The 17,875-nt window shown below is 37.2% G+C and overlaps 1 protein-coding gene across 1 annotated transcript; it reads right to left on the reverse strand.

Annotated features, from left to right (window-relative positions):
* Positions 1–790: 790 nt before the first annotated feature.
* Positions 791–17,400, reverse strand: LOC309383064 (cytochrome P450 2F2-like). The gene is made up of 8 exons (XM_081935207.1): positions 17,256–17,400; positions 15,035–15,181; positions 13,509–13,669; positions 12,367–12,543; positions 11,232–11,367; positions 8,827–9,014; positions 6,876–7,017; positions 791–1,089 (listed from the first exon to the last, which is right to left on the reverse strand). Exons 1-8 carry the CDS (start codon positions 17,365–17,367, stop codon positions 902–904), a joined length of 1,251 nt encoding a protein of 416 aa, XP_081791333.1. The 5' UTR covers positions 17,368–17,400; the 3' UTR covers positions 791–901.
* Positions 17,401–17,875: the final 475 nt, after the last annotated feature.

The following is a 17,875-nucleotide window of genomic DNA, read 5'->3' on the forward strand; positions in this document are numbered from 1 at the left end:
GATGTAAGTCAAATGAAAGCACTTTCATTATCCATGTTTCCTTATGGAAAAGCAAAAGTTATTACAAACAACAACATAAATCAAAGGGAAAAAGAAAAAAAGAGAACAAAATCAACCAGGGAGTTAAATCAGCATTCAACCAGCCAGACAACTTTTAAAGATAAAAAGCAAAGTGAAACAAAAGATTCAAAAAGTGAAGTTAAAACTCAGAGATAGTAAAGAAAACAAATTGCCAAGAGGAAGATGGATAACCAGTAATTTTCTGACCACTGACATGGGAAACTGGACTCTTCAAGATTCCTATTCCCAAGTGGGTCCTCGGCTATCCAAAAGTCATCTTGGGTCATTGGGCCATGGTAGTGCCCTGTTTAGAATGCAGTATTGCAGGCTAATTCTGCTGACTTCCAGCAGTTTGGTTATCATCGGCTCAAGGTTGACTCAGCATCCTTCCGAGGTCAGTAAAATGAGGATCAACGGCATTGAGGGTCGCTGACTCTGTAAACTGAGTCGCTGACTCTGTAAACTGCTCAGAGAGGATTGTAAAGCACCCTAAAGTGTTATATAAGTCTAAGTGCTATTCCTAAGTGTTCCCATTCAAATCCAGGGAGCAACACTCGGTTTTTGGCAGCAAAATCAGCAGAAAAAAAAGAAAAATTTCTACTGTTCAGCAACCATCTTGGGGAGAGGTCTTGTAATTTGACATTTGAAAATACATGGTACATCTACATGCAAATTAACCACAGTCTGTTTCATTTACTAAAAGTTGTCCCTTTTCCTTATTTAACTCCTTCTGGCCACTTAATTCAAAACTTTCTGATACTTTTAGAAACTTACATTTAGCATTAGAAATGTAGGTGTGAGTATGAGAAAGTTGGAACATTCATTTATTTCTGCTACTAATTTAAATTTTACGTTTGATAGCCCGTAAGTAGCGATACTTTCCTTTCTTCCTACAGCCCAAATACAAAGCTTCTAAGTCTATCTCTTCAGGGTCTATTGTCAATTCAAAAGTGAAATGCTGAAGCAGAAGGGTAAAGTACAGGAAGAGCTCCATATCAGCCAATGCTTCTCCTGGACATGCTCTCTTTCCTGTATAAAAAACCCAAAGAAGATAGTTAATTGTCAATTAGTTGGTCAATTGTTGAGACGAGTAACCAAACATATCAAATCAGTCAATAAATATCTGATGCATTTATGCTAGACAGAAAGTAAGGCATATTCTCGCATTAGCACTGGAAAATGAAAGTCAGAATACCAAAAAGAGCATATTGTAGTCTGAGTGCTGGGAAAATATCATAGCCATTCCAAAATATCTGGATCTTTTGAAATGGCTACCATTCAATGTTTAATTTGTTTTTTAAAATAAAAAATGCCTTTACACCATTAATCAACAACGTCTGCCTATCCTAGGTTCTTGGAAAGGACTCAATAGATGGATAAAAATGCCGAATCCAATCTAAAATCTGGCTGACTTTGCAACGAATCATAATAATACTGAATTCTAGAGAGAACATACTGGCCTACAATGAAGACCAAATGGAGACTAGAAAAGACACATAGCAAGGCGAAATACTACATGCGCAGTACATTAAGAAAATTCAGGGAGGCTGATGAAAAGATCTTGCAATGCCTATGAGCAGGAAAATTAAGAAAGAGACAGAGAGGCAAATTCTGCCTGCCCAAGAAGAAGCTTTAAGAACAAATGCACACAAAGCCAGAATTGAGAAGACAGCAACAAACAGCAAATGTCATCTCTGCAAACAAGCTGAAGAAACAATGGACCATCTGGGTAGCTGCTACAAGAAGATTGCACAGATTGAGTACAAACAAAAGTATGAAAAAGTAACAAGAATTGTGCATTAAAAGATTTGCTAAAAATCTCATTTGCCTGCAAAGAAGAACTGATGGGACCATAAAATGAAGAAGGTAAAGTGCTCTGGGACTTTAGAATTCAAACTGACAAGCACCTACTACATAACATCCCAGACTTAACAATTGTCAATATGGGGAGAAGGAGCTGACGTCGCAGCCGATACTTTTACCGCTGGGTGGTCCATCTGGACCTAAACTGTCCCGAAGAGATGGTGACAGGGAAGAGTATGTCTTGCTGATCTCAGGGACATCGCAAAGTCCCTGATTGATCCAAGAGAATCTCTTCTAGCCAGCAATAGAAGCGCAGCCCCAAGCTGCTGAAGTTGGGACAGCTCTGCAACCGGAGAAAAGCGGAAAGAGAAAGTGTGTCCATCTGGTGAGGAAATTTTATTTTTACAAAAGAGACTTCCCCAAAAAGATTAAAACCAAATTAAACTTGTAAAGAAAAAAAAAGAAAATAAGTGGCGAATTTAAGCTATTTTGGACAGTGTGTTATCCTTTTTTAAAATCATCTTCTATGGATGGAAGTTTTGCAAACACTTCCTACTTTTTAAAGTGAAAGTATTGGCTCTTCTTCTTCTCCTTTTTTTAAACCTATGAATTAAATCTTTTTTTTTTACTTTCACAATACTGGCTTGGATGGGATTTTTTTCTGTTTATTTTGTTCCATTTAAGAGCCTTGTTTCTTTTAAGCTTGGAATATAAAGAGGATATAAAGGAATATAAAGAGAGCAGTAACATCAGAAGGAAAAGAAGTTACACTGCTACTTGGAGGTTGGAGGCTGAGTTCTGGAAATATTTTTTTCTCTCTTTTCTTTGATCATTTTAACCTTGCACTTCAAAAGTTTCAGCTTGCAAAGAGATAAAATGGGTTGTTTATGCAGGTGGCCTTTGGATGTCTCTTTGGCAGCAAGAGGGAAGTGAAAAACAAAGCTTTGTTTTCCAACTAGAGTGGCAGTGTTTATAAATTGGACAATGACACAATACCAAGAAGAAACCATAACATTACAGCAGATTATGTTTGAAATTCAAAAATTATTAGAAACATCAGAAAGAATTGAGAAAAAATTGGAAAATATAGATGGTAATATAGCAAAATTTGATGAAATTGAAGATAGCCAGCTAATGGAAAAAGTGGAGGTTAAAGTCTCAAAAACCCAAGGAAAATGAACAAAGAGGCAAGATAACTCTGGATATTGACAGTGATCTGAGCGTGGTTGGAAATGGAAAGAATGGAACATGGAAAGGGAAGAGAGATGGAAAGGAGCTCTACCCCAGATTTCAAGGTATAGAAGGAGAAAAAAGAGAAGAATTGATGGATTTAAGGAGAGGAACTTTGACAAAACCACTACTGATAACCAAAGATAAGCTGATTAAAGAAGCTGATGGACGGTTTCGAGAATTTATCAGATATGCAACAAGCAACAAGGTGCGAAGAGAAGTCCACACAAAGTTGATTAAGGAAATAACCAGAAGATTAATCCCACATAAGGCAAAAGAAATAAGATTGTACTACTACTGGAAAAACACAGGTTAAGTTATGAAAACTATTAACAAAATACTAGCTAAATAGTTAAAATTAGAGCATTATATTAAAAATGAAGTGATAATGGATATAGTTAGATAAATAATTGATAATGATATAATGTATACATATGTATTGGTTTGACAAGAGAAAATTTGGTATAAATTTTAAACGGTGACCATGAAAGGAAGTTTTAAAACTTAGTTATATACGAAAGGCTATAATATTGAAATTGGATATAAATTGTAAACAGTGATTAAGAAAGGAGGTTTAGAAACTTTGTTATCAAACATAATTAATTTTTATTTAGAACATTTCACAAAGATAGAATGTTGTTGGATGATATTGAAAATAGACAATGGAATGCCATTATGTGGTTTTGCTTTGAATTTTGGAATATTTGTTATAAAGGGATGTTAAAACAACTATAGTCATATGAAGGATGAGGTATGATGATAGTAATATATATAAATATATTTGATGTAAAATATATAATTTGATATGGATTATAGGTGATGACTGTGGAAGGGATGCACGAAAGTTCTTTGTAACCAATTGACACACTTTTTATCATTTGTAATGGAATATGTTTTTATGGTGTTTGTTGTGTCTTGTTTGTTTGTGTCTATTCAAAAATAAAAAAAGTTTTTTAAAAAAACAATTATCAATAAGAAAAACAAAAATGTCCAGATAATGGGTAAGGCAATACAGGTAGTCCTTGACTTGTTGTTAAGTGAGACAGTAGTTAAGTGATATTTACCCCATTTTACGACCTTTCTCATCCCAGTTGTTAAATGAATCACTGCAGTTGTTAAGTTAGTGACACAGTTGTTAAGTGAATCTGGCTTCCCCATTGGCTTTGCTTGTCAGAAAGTTGCAAAAAGTGATCACATGATCCTGGGGACAGTGCAACCATCATAAATATAAATCAGCTGCCAAGTGTCCGAATTTGGATCATGTGACCTCAGGGATGCTACAACGGTCGTAAATGTGAAAAATGATCATAAATCACTTTTTTCAGTGCCGTTGTAACTTTGAATGGTCACTAAATGATTGGTTGTAAGTTGAGGACTGCCTGTACCTGGAGATAGTAAAATAGAAGAGAAAGCACTGGAGAACATAACAAAATACAACAGATATATGACTGTGGTAAAAGAAAGTAAAGATGGTACCAATAGTAGTAGGTGCGTTGGGTGCAATCCCAAAATAATTGCAGCATAACCTGAATTACCATTTGCCCTGACCATTTATTGGGAGCAGCTTGCATATGGCAGTGATACCTTTATCATAAAACAACATCTGCCTATCCCAGGTTTTTGAGAATGACTCAATAGGTGGATAAGAGTGCCTAATTCAGTCTAAATATCTGGCTGATTGTACAAGCAATCATAATAATTGTTTTTAAAAAAACATGAGGCAGACAAGCTTTCTTAACAGTCAAGACCTAACAACTGTATCTAGATAACTATCCTGATGACCTGTATGACTAACGTTCACATTGCCAAAGAAAACTGTGCCATGGAGATGACATGATTTTTCTTCTTCTTTAAACAAAGAGACCACTTTTCTGCTTTGTTTAGATTTCTCTTTTTCCCCCTTTCACTTGCTCTGCATCTAAGCAGAAACCTCTGGCTTTTTAAAGAGCTTAATAAACAGGTGAGAGGCACATTCTCCCACAGCATTTGCCAAATTTTTTGGTGAGCAGTGTCGGGAAAAACTAAGCTCTGTTCTTCAGGAGCAACTGCTTCTGGAGAATATTCAAAGGAGCAGCTGTGAAGCAAAATAAAGCCAAGCAATGTTTTATTCTGAGAAGTGAGAGGACCATGCTGCGTCATGAAATGGTTTTGAGGAAGTGGCACTGAAACTAATTTGATGGCTAGAAATGAGAAAGGCGTAAGGAAATTTCTTGTTGAAGGTTAACTTAGAAAGAACAGAAGCTACTTTACTGTTTAACACTTTAATAACGTTCTAAGATTATGCCCGCAGATAAGACCAACCAAATAAAAGTGGTAGAGGAAACTCTAGCAGATTTTACCTTCTAGGTTCAAACCTTCACAAGGATATCCCAAAGGTTCTTTTTCTGGAAGCAACTGGACTTTCTTGTTTTTTTCTTTTAAAGACATTTCGCTTCTCATCCAAGAAACTTCTTCAGCTCTGACAGGATAGTGGGGAAATGGAAGGATCTACCCTGTCAGAATTGAAGAAGCTTCTTGGATAAGAAGCGAAACGTCTTCAAAAGAGAAAACAAGAAAGTCCAGTTGCCTCCTGAAAAAGCACCTTTGGGACAACCATGACCTGGATGACTGAAAATCTTACAGACTTTCACAAGAATAGTGATTGTAATCGTGAAATAAAAAGATATCTGCTGTTTGAGGAAAATATTATGACAGATACTTTAATATCCTTGGAATATTTTAGTAAATTGATTTCAGCTTTTAAGACCAAACCAGATCAAGGGAGTCGAAATCAGGTTTCCTGCATCTTCCTGGGATCTTAAAATCAGCCACCAGAGGGAAACGGTTGCTACGTATTAAGACTACAGCACTGGGAAGAGGCATTAACACACACATACCCCAGTAGGTGGAAGCCTCTCCTCCCTGTTCTTCCCTCTCTGAGGTAACAGAAACTAGGAGTAAGGAATATGAAAGAAACAACTAAAAATAATTCATAGAACATTGAACAAGATTATTATAAGTTCCAAAACTGGAAACATTACCCAGAGTGGAGAAAAGGTTGGTGAAGATGATGAAACTTGCAGAGATGGTTAAATTAATTTCTTTGATTAGAGGGGAAAAAAAACTATATATACGCTGATGGAAAGCCCTTTCAAGCACTTTTTGCACGAAAAAATAAAAACATGCAGTTATGACATGGTTTCAAAGATTAGGGGGAAACATAGATAATGGAAAAAACCTTAAAGGAAGAGATCACTTTGTAATCATATTTGTATTTGCTACAAAAGGAATTGGAAGCTTCTTCTGTTGGTTTTCCTTTTCTCTCTCTCTTGTTTTGTCCTTTGTAGTCTGTATTAGTTTTGGTTAATTTTTATGTTCTCATTAAAACTTTTAATAAACATATTAAAAAATTATCTAGGGAAAAGAGAAACTGAATTAGGGAAAACAGTAAAGAGGAAAATACTAATCTCCCCTTTTGTTTTGGTCCTAACATCATCCAAATTTCTCTTCTTCCTCCTGTGATTATTTATAGCTTTTTCAGCAAAAAGTCCCTTTCAGTGGAGGGGTTGATTAGCAGCCACCATGTCTCTTCTGAATCCAAGAGATTGAACATTCTCCTTCATGATTCAACCATATTCTCTCCATGATTTGATGCTCATTTTGAAACTAATACAGATAGTGGCAAGGGCAGGCAGGGAGAACAGCATCCATGAGCATAGGTGAGGTAACAGTTCAACAGCCTTACAGGTAACTGACCAACCTTGAAGATCCCAAATCATTAATTCAGCTATAGCCCTTGTTACCTGCAGAGAAAGGTAAATAGGCATCCTTCTTTTGGAATTCACCCTTCTTGTCCAAGAAATGAGTTGGATTAAAATTTTCAGGATCCTCCCAGCAGACAGGATCAAAATGCACTGAAACCAACAATGGAAGAACAACTGTGCCCTTTAAGGAGACAAGATGATACAGAGTGAAAAGGTGGATTTCCCCACCCTCATAAAGAAATAGAATGTTCTTAATTCTTTCAAAAAAACAAGACTCCTTGAAAGGTATATGCAATTTACAAGATTTCTCCATACCTGGTGTTTTCATATTACCATACTCCTTTTCTCCAACAAAAGAATTTTTTTATTTTGAATTATTTAAAAAATGCCCTCTAGTTGTGTTAATACTGTACTACCCTTTGATATATTTGTATATCATGCTCTTTATCCAGAATGAGGTTAGGGGATTAAAAGCATTACAGAAGACTTGAACAATGGATGACTACTTAGTTCATTACAGTGGTTCACTGGTAATGTTGAATGGTGGCCTTCACCATTCTCTAGCAGACCTTCCTTTCATCTTGGATTTTTTCTTGCAGGTATTTTATTACCAGATTAATAATGTCATCAGTGCTCCTAAGTGGGGGATTTAAGTTGGTTTGCTGTCCACAGCCTTGTGTGGATTTGGGAAGATTTTTTTCCTTGAGTGTTCTCCTTTTTTAGTATTATTTAAGGGTGTGTATTTGGGAGGATGTGCTCAGAGCTGATGCCTCTTGCTTTCCCCTTTGATTGTTCTTTTTGAATGGTTTATCAATTAGGTTTATCACTCTATATCTGCTGATGGATATTTCTTCAGAATGATAAATGTTGGAATTGTGTTGCATTCTGCAACATGTCTTGATATAAGAAGTTTATACCTTCCAAGTTGAGATTCTGGTTCAATTGATCTGTATATTGTAACTTTAAAAAATCATCAGGTCTTCTGAAAGACAATTGAGAGGTCTTCTTTGTATCTGCTGAAATGAGCTGTTATTATGTCCTGATATAGCTAGAAGACAATTATATCTACTCAATTATATAGCCTTTTATACAATGACAGTAAAAATGATAGCACACAAGCACTGCAAAACATTGTGTGAGATGAAATGTTTTTAAAATATGTATGGATACCAAAACACATTTAATTAGAAACCAAAAGATAGCAACTGGTGCTTCATGGAAGCCTCTTTAGAGAGGAGATCCCAAATTATTGTTTTATTAACTATTTTTCTTCTGTTTAATGATGTCTGGTTCTCAGAGATTACCTGGACAGCATTGCAACTTTCTTTGCAATGATTTTTTAGAAGTGGCTTGCTATGGCCTCCTTTCTGAGAGAAAGTGACTGGCCTAAAGTCATCCGTCTAGCTTTGTGTCTAAGTTAGGAGTAGAATTCAGCCTCTCTGGTTTCTAGCCTGATGCCTTCACCACTATACCAAACTGGCTCTATGGCTTTATGATTGATGAAACCAAATGTAAATAAAAAGCATATTCAGTACTCCTACAAAATATTACTTTTCCACTATCAGGAAGGCAGAATTCTAGATTCCAAAAGAGGCCAGCTAAATCAATTAATCCATCATTTTTACTGATGACATTTATGCTCCCATTTTGCATTCTCGAAGAATATTTCCAAAAATGTATTATGACTAAAAGTTAAACACATAGTGCTAATTTTCTTATTAAACATCCTCGGTTGCTTGTTACGAAGAAAAAGGAATTAATTTTTATAGTTAAGAACCTTAATTGAAATCAGTGAAGCTCAGCAGAATGGGAAATGTCTAGGACGGTTGATGACATTTGCAAATAAATAGAGCATTCTGTAAAATCCAGGGGCCTAAACTAACATTCACAAAATATAAGCAGCAATTACAGCAGAAGCTTAATTGTACTGCAATTGCAGTTACATATTTGTATGCAGAGAGAATCCCAGATATTGTCTGATTTTTCACACCTGAGGGATGAAGTGTCCCCTGAAATTCACATCCCGAGTTGTCATACGTGGGAAGTTATCATTAGAAATGTGTGGAATACGCAGGATCTCATGAATAAATGCGTTGGTGTAGTGCAGCTTCATCCTATCCTCAATGGAGGGAGCACGGTTTGCTCCCACAATGTCATCAATTTCCTGCTGCATTTTTGCTGCAATGAATCATACTTTTTAAAAACAAACAATATTTTTTAAACCACTCCAGACCTAAACCACATTCATCTTTACGTAGTGGATAATCAAAGATGCACTCTAGTTTCTTACTTCTCAATTTCACATCTCTTTGGGCTCATTCACCAAGCTATTTGGCCTGCTTTCCTCCTACCTAGAGCTGGGAAGAAAGCATATCAACGTAAAGCACATTGCCCCACTTTGTGCCCTTAATGGATAGCTAAACAGGCCATTTTGTACCACTGTCCATTTGGCTTCTTCATCTGACACTGTGAGGGCAGTGACCATCAATTTTCTCTGGTTGGATGTTAAAATTAGAGAAAGCCATCACCAATCAGCATACAGAGTGGACCAATCAGGTGCTTAAGGGTTCAGGCATTCCATCCAATGATTTCTTCCCACCCTCTTCCCTACTCCACCTCTATGAGACAATTAGCCCATTGAACCCTGAATGACAGCTAATTCTTTATCTGCATGTATTTAACTGCAATATAGCAGTAGTTCAGATGTGTGTAATCCAGATGCAGCTGTTGCATAAATGTTCGTGGAATCAGAGTTCAAGAAAGATACTTTACTGCATGAAAGAGACCATTATCTGCAACACTCACATATGTTCTCCAAAATTATTACTGAACTGTTGATTGATAGTGGCCAGCAGCAAATGGCTAGAGTTTACAACCAAGCACAGAGAACACCCAGGACCCCTCATTTCAACCCTGAGCTACTAATACAGATAGTCCTTAACTTATGACCACACTGAGCCCAAGATTTATGTTGCTAAGCAGAATAATTAAATGAAATTTGTCCTATTTCATGACATTTCTTGCTTTTCTTGTTAAGTGAATCACTGTAGTTGTTAAGTTAGTAACAGGGTCATTAAGTGAATCTTCACTAGTTTCCCCATTGACTTTGCTTGTCAGAAGACAAACTGAGGAGTCAGAGAACTGCTTCATTTTAGTGCCCTAGAGCAGTACTTCAGGCTAACTCACTGCTCACTCTAGGAGTTTGATTCTGAATGGCTCAAGGTTAACTCAGCCTTCCATCCTTCCAAGGACAGTAAAATGAGGACCCAGATTGTTGGGGGCAATAGGCTGACCCTGTAAACTGATTAGATTGGGCTGTAAAGCACAGTGAAGCAGTATGTAAGTCTAAGGACTATTGCTATTATCTGAAATTGAGGTTGTATGAAGGTTGAATCATTGCAACTGGACTGATTTCCCCGTTGACTTTGTGGGAAGCCAGTAGGAAAAGTTGTAAATGGTGATCATGTGATTGGGGAAATGGCAACCATCATAAGTGCTAGCTAGTTGGCAAGCACCCAGGACACAATCATATAATGGAGATGCTGGGAGAGGCAGAATTTTGAGGATCCATTGTAAGTACTACTTCTTCAGTGCCATCATAACTTCAAACGATTGCTGAACAAGTGATTGTTAAATAAATCATTGACTACCTGTATTTAAAATATGGCATGTATGTTCAAACTTTGTTAAAATTGTTCACCTATATATAATATTCCAGCACAACCTGCTGGGTGAAAAAAATATTGGTGTATGCTTCTGGTCCATAAATTACTACAAAAAGTTTAAACACAATATTTCATAAGCCTGTTGTGAGTCCTTTATGGAGGCCTGTTGAGATCTGCCTTCATTACAATGCTGACTCTTGCTCTATTCATCTATGTAGTGCTAAAACTCTCATTCCCATAACCTTTAACTGGGTGAAACAATGCAAAAATAACGCTCAATTGAGGGCTCAATGGCGCATGGTTATTTGGAGTTCTTCTAAATGTGATCTAGGGGAACATGTACAATACTAAGAAAACATGCTTAGAAGAATTTAACTTTTATATTGGGTTCCTATTATTTGAAGTCTCTTTAAAAGGCTAATTTGGAAGATGTCTTTAACACATTGGATTGTCACTTGAAATAGCTGGAAACATAATGAAAAATGGCAGGAAAATGTCAACCTGTAGTTTTTCTTTGTAGTGTATCTGGGAATCAGTGGTGGGTTGCTAACCAGTTTACTACCTGTTTGCTCATGCATATGATCGCACATGCACAGAAGCGTTCGGGCAGAGCTTCCCGCCACTGCCACTACCAGATCAGCTAAACCTGGATGAACTGGGAGCAACCCACCACTGCTGGGAATCCATATTTGAGGGAGAAAATATGAACAAAGTTTATCACATCATATACCTTGGACATCTGAGAATCTGGCCAGAACGACAAGGGCACATGAGATGATACTGCTTGTGGTATCTGTCCCAGCAATGAAGAGCTCAAACACAGACATGACCAAGTCTTCCATACAGATTAAGGAAGAATTTTGTTCCTGTAAATTAAGGTAAAAATAATATAAAAAGACAGAATATGTAGCCATATCACAATGTCATCAAATGTTCTCCTATTTCTTCTCATTTACTTTTTTTCTAGACCAACTTAGAGGGCAGGCAGCAAATAACTCAAGATAGAGTTCTCTATATTCTCTATATTAATTTGAATACCCAATTCAATTGAATAGATGTTTGGGTCAGATGGCTCACTGTTTAAATGAGGGGGAAACAGCTGAGTTCCAAATAAATCAAACTGGTTCTTTTTCTGCCCTGTATCATCAACTCTTCCCTAGAACCCTACCAGCTATGCAGCTATTGTAATGCAGAAAATTCTTTTTTTCCTCTCTTCTACAGGGAATTTCCTCTCCATCTCCAACTCACAAGCTGAGCTTTTGAAATCTTGCAAGCATTTCATTCATAAACATTCTTTTCCCTGATATCCCCTTGGACGATCCTTTTCATTCTTGCAAGCAACAGCCACAAGGCTCCGCTTCCCTCAATGCTCAAAGGGTATGTGCTATCTCATGATTCAACAGCATCCAGATTAATCTTGCAATGAATGCTTTCCTGGCCACAACTAACAACCTGCCACAGTATTGCATTCTTTCAGATGGTACCAAGAAGCCTAATGCATAGGTAACTTTCTTTACTAGCAAGAGGGACAGAGAAGGTTTTCAGAGACAGTACTAAAAGGACAGGGGCATTTTTAACCCTCTCCTCCTTTTTTAAGAATTGAAAAATGAGTAGGAGTCCTCTGATAGAAACATTTCTATGTCTACATTTCCACACAACAGTTTCTTAAGGAGTGAGTTTGTTTGTTTACGGAGGCCACTATTGACTTCATATTTTGCTGCAGTTTTTGTGGCAGGGTTGCAAGATATCAGCCCTTTTTGCTTTCTGTTGTCTCAGCAGTACAAATTGCTTCCTCTCCTAGATGTCATCGAAAAATGGGAATGTTGTTCTTTGTGTATTGTCTGCTAAATTTCCTTGCAACATACCTTTTCTAATTTAAGAAGGAAACAATCGATAAAGTCTCTAGGATTGTCTGGATCCAGGGTCTCCTTGTGAGTGTCCACTTCATTCTTAATGAAGTTACAGACCTTTCTACAGTCAGAGAAGACTTTCTTATGAGGGCCAGGAAGGAAGTTCATGATATTTGGCAAAGTGCTGTATACCTGAAACATGGTGATAGTAAAAGTTAGCCATTGCCAGTTTACCTCTTTTGCTTTTGCTAGTTCTCTTATAAAGTGCTTGATTGTTTCTTTTTTCTTTTTTAAATAAACTATATGATGATGTTCGTCCATCGTGTTCAAAGAAGACCTCTTTGAACTATATGCAAGATTTAAAAAAAAAAACATTTTCATGTTATTCTATAGTGTCGTCAGACCAATGGTGGGATTCTACCGGTAGTTCCAGTGAGCAGTTGGTCCTGCCCCCCCACCCCTACCCTTTCCTGTCCTATATTTCCCTGTTTTTTAGTTCAGCTGATTCACGTGGCACAGTGGATTGCTGCCCGTCAGCTGTTTTACTCACCAGCACTGACATAGAAAGTAAGTGTTGAGTACTGAAGACAGCGGCTGACAGACTAAGGCGAGACCATTATAAGTTCTTAAGCGTAAAATGGGCAGTTTTTGAACTCTGTGCACATGCTCACCAAACCGGTTGTTAAACTGGTAGAATCCCACCACTGCTTCAGACCAAATAAATATAAAACATGAGCTTATGGACACCAAGTTTATTTAGTTATGATTTTTTTTCTCTTTGATTATATTCCCTCAGTTGCTATTATGCTAAATAATAGAATGAAAGCTGATTTGTTATGATATACTTAAAAAGCACTTATTTATCTATGCCTCTGTGAAATGGGCAGTAATTAGAATAGTTAGCTGGGAAGAAGCAGGGTTGAAGCTGTATACATCTTTGATAACTCTGGAAATAATCACTAAGTAGAAACACCTGAACTAATCAAGAGAAAGAGGAACAGTACTTGATCCAGAAATACAGTGTGATTCTCACAAACTCACCATTTAGAAGTGGAAGTAGGTAGAGAGGCCACTTTGTTTTTAGGTTGAAGGGAACTAACTAAACACTCTTAAACAAAGATAAAATTCTATTGTAAAAGTACATAAACTTGACCTACCAATCCAGGAAGGCTCACAAAGAAAGTTACAAATGCCCCCAAGATATCCAATAGCCCAATGAACTTTTTATCATCATAAGAAAATCGATTCCCAAAGATAACAGAGCATATAACATTAGAAACAGTAGCTCTGATAGTTGGTACTATATCAAAGGGTTGACCTGCAAAGAAAGTGAAAGGAGAATAGACATTGTTTGACTAGGTTTTGCATCTTCAAATCTTTTTCTGTAATGACTTTCTAAATTTTATTTATACAGGTAATCTTAAACTAACAACTGGTCACTTTAGTGACTGTTTAAAGTTACTATCTCCGTGGAAAAAGGAGTTATGACTCTGTTCTGAAATTTTGATGATCGCTTCCTCCCCTCCCCCCTCTATTATAGCACTGTATTTTAGACACTCAGGAACATGGCTGCATATATGGCCATTTGTAATGTCCCATGACTGTGCTTTATAATGGTTTTGGCAAACCATTTTGACAAAACCCGCCATATTAAACAACGATCAGTGTGTTCACTTCATCACCCTCAAAATGGTTCTAAAATTGGGTCAGTCTTGTGACTGATTTATCATCATTGCAACATATAGTCATAATGGGCAGGCTCCATTATAGTCATACAGTACGTCAAGGACATGTTATATTCTGCTGGGAGTTTAACACGTATGGAACTTCTTGATTCAAACAACATTTGCCAAGAAAAATTCCCATTGTACAGCTTGTCCCAAAGGTGCTTTTTTCAAGAGGCGACTGGACTTTCTGGTTTTTCTTTGATGACGTTTCGCTTCTCATCCAAGAAGCTTCTTCAACTCTGAGCCTCTTGAAAAAAGCACCTTTGGGACAACTATGACCTAGATGACCGTAAATCACCGTAGACATTGTACAATTTAATTCTAGTAAATCATGATCATGATCATAATCTGTGCATCTCTGAAAGACAACGAAAGTGCAGATGGGCCATTTTTCAACCTAGTCAACAATACAATAATACAATACAATAGTAGAGTTGGAAGGGACCTTGGAGGTCTTCTGGTCCAACCCCCTGCCTAGGCAGGAAACCCTATACCATTTTAGACAGATGGCTATCCAACATCTTCTTAAAGACTTCCAGTGTTGGGACATTCACAACTTCTGGAGGCAAGCTGTTCCACTGATTAATTGTTCTAACTGTCAGGAAGTTTCTCCTCAGTTCTAAGTTGCTTCTCTCCTTGATTAGTTTCCACCCATTCCACCCATAAACAGAGTCTGGGAGGTGGGATTCAAGGCACAGGATGAACCATGCAGGTAGGTTTCAGCCCCATTTTTTAATTGAGATGGGCTATCTTCAGTAACATATCTCAATAATATCAATTCAACAAAAACCAAGTGTTTATTTTTTATCTTATAAATAAACTATCTTACAAAGTGGTTGTGGTGAAGCGGGGGCAGGAATATTATGTACACTGCCTTGTGTTGTGCATACAAAGGTTGGATATAATTGTATAAATAAACAGATATATAAATAAAATCCCCTGCAACATCAGATCACCTTCAAACCTTGCTATCTTCTCTACCAAACAGTGAGCCTCTTCCAATATCCGCTCAGACATCGACTTCTTTCCCATTCCAAAGTTTCGTAAAGTGGAAATAGTAAAGCGGCGCACCATCTTCCATTTCTCATGTTTGCTAATAAGCCCTGGAAGGATAGACATTGACAATAACAAAGAACAGACACTGCAGCATTTTTTAAATAATAAAAAAGAAACTTGCTCAGTAATCTCCCTCCACCCCAAAAGTATTACTCTTCTCAAATAAATTTACATTTCTTCTTTTAGGAGTAATTGGTAGTTTGGCAAAAAGTAAAGAAACCCAATTTGCTTATGAGTTCAGATTCTTCTTATTCAGATTATATCTTGGGTAAAGATACGAAACGTATGAATATTTTGAAAGGATAGAAGAGCTTTCATTTTTCTCAATATTTCACTTCACCTGCCCCTCACCCATATACATAAACCAAATCCATTCTTGGGGGGGGGGGAACCTGTTGTTTTTCATTGCTTTAACATTACCTGTAATTTGACATCTTCAGTTTTGGAACTTGATGACAATTGGTTTACTGAATAAAATTTGAAAAGGTCACCTGATTGCATCACAGACTTCCAAACTTTTAGCCTTAAAAGATTTGAGTCATCCCCTCAAAATAGAGTTGCAGAATAGCAAATTAAACATTCCAATCAATCAATATCTGATGACTTCAAAGTTTTTTGTAGCCTTTTGAAAGATTAGGAGATTTGAGAACTTCAGTATTACACAATATTGCTGCTTTGCTATTGAAATATATTCTAAAAATGGCAAAAGACAGATCTTTCTTTCTTTCTCTCTTTTTCTTCTCTTTTTAAATTTTAAATATGGGCCAGTTTTAATTTAAATTTGGCTAAAACAGAATTGAGGCAGTGACGTGCAGTCAGGTGAGCAAGTGAGGCACAGCCTCACCGCTCTCATCATGAAAAGAAAAAAAAAACATAAAAGGAAAAAGCTGAGCTAGTTTCTGCCTCACCATGGATGACTCTGCTTACCTGTTAAAAAAAGCTTCTAAAAAAGCACCCTCTACAATGAGGTAGGAGAACTGCATGCTTCATCTAGTCTGACTTTAGGTGTTTTATGATCACTCGAGCAGAGTTAAGCAAGGGTTAAAAGCCTAAAAATTCCTGACGTAGGGGAGGCAGCAGTTCTCCTGCCTCATATTAGAGGGCACTTTTTTAGAGGCTTTTTTTTAACAGTTAAGCAGAGTCATCCACGGAAGCCAGGCAAAGAGCCATGCTGTAGCACACACACTTTCCCCCAGCCTCTTTCTTTTGGAAGGCTCGGATCGGCTCCCCTCCAGCTTCTCTGTCTCTCCTGTCATCCCAGCCTACCAGCAGGAGGTGAGTGGGTGGGCTTTATTGCGTTCCAGGCATTTCCCACCCAGACAGCAGGCTGCATTTGCAATGGTGGAGGTGTTTAGGGAAGGCAGCAGGGGAATGGGGGTGGGGTGGCAGAGGAGATGCTTTCAAGCCACTGGAAAAAGATATCCAATCCAACTGTGTGTGTGTGTATGTGTGTGTGTGTGTGTTTGTTTGTTTGAGAGTGAGTAAGAGAGGGAAGGGAGTAGGAGAGATTGTCCAACCCAACTTCTGTGTGTGTGTGTGTGTGTGTGTGTGTGTATGTTTGAGAGAGGGGGAGGAAGGGAGAGAGTGAGGAAGAAGGGGAAGGGAGAAGAAAAAGAAAATGAAAAAAGGAAACTTATTTCGCAAAGGAGTAAAACAAATGCTGTCGTTTTAAATCAGAACTGAGCATGCCTGGCTGTGGAACTCTGGGAGTTGAAGTCCACAAGTCTAAAAATATTTGAGACCCACCACTGTGTCAGTGCCTCACCAGCCATAAACCTCACCTCACGTCACTGAATTGAGGAGATGGCAGTTCTGAAATCTGTTGTTTCTGAAAGAATACTGAACACAGGTTACAATTTCAGATCACCTAACTGACTACTATATCAATTGGACTCTTGTGCCAACCTCTAAATAAGGGATTTCAGTGCCCTGCTGTTTCTTCTTTTAATACTCTGTCATAACCAGACTGAACAGATTTTCAAATACCTATAAGAGATTTAGCAATTTCATTTTTAAAAATTTCTTGAAAAGAACAATGGCCACCATTTGCCTGGAAAAGTTAATGTTTTTATCGTTTCTCTAGAAATAGGAAATCAAAATGAAAATAATATGTGAACTCACCAAAGCCTTTGGTTACTTGATCAAGTGCAGGTACTGGAGGTCGTCCACCAAATTCTTCACTATGTTTTATCAAAGCATCTTTCACTGACTCAATTCCACAAATCACAATCATTGGCTCTGTTCCTAGCCAGACAGTAAAAACTGGACCATACCTTTTACTGAGCTGAGGAAAAAATCCATCAAAAGCATGAATCAGCAGGATTTGTAATCTCACTCTTGGATATCTACTTCAATTAGTGGCTCACAATATCTTTTACTCATGCTATTGCATTCTGTAATAACATTATTAGATTTTTAAACAAGAAAAAATAAAACTTACAGAAACTAATATTTAAGAGAAAGAAAAAAGTAGAACAGATTAAAGCTAAAAGTATAGCAAAAAGAAAAAAAATACTAAGTAATAACTTCTTATTTTGTTTTGCATAAATTATAGATACAAATTTACATTAAAATTTTACTCTATGATTATAACATAACTTTAATTTTACTATCATACTATTTTTCTAGCGATCAAATCCACATATTATTTCATTCCCCCCCCCCATTTCATGCAAATTATTCTAAAGTGGCTTCCACTGGTATTAAACTTAATTAGTATCAATTAAGCCATTTCTGCAAAC

This window comes from Natrix helvetica, assembly GCF_964273705.1.
Source record: "Natrix helvetica genome assembly, chromosome: 1".
Classification (NCBI taxonomy): Eukaryota; Metazoa; Chordata; class Lepidosauria; order Squamata; family Natricidae; genus Natrix; species Natrix helvetica.

Bases quoted from the DNA above. Each gene is read 5' to 3' on its own strand.
- LOC309383064 (XM_081935207.1), bottom strand. From the start codon at position 17,367: ATGATTGTGATTTGTGGAATTGAGTCAGTGAAAGATGCTTTGATAAAA. The intron at 12,544-13,508 runs GTAGGTCAAGTT...ACCATGTTTCAG, and splicing joins TTGTGAGCCTTCCTGGATTG to GTATACAGCACTTTGCCAAA. The intron at 7,018-8,826 runs GTGTGAAAAATC...GTCTCCTTAAAG, and splicing joins GGGGACACTTCATCCCTCAG to GGCACAGTTGTTCTTCCATT.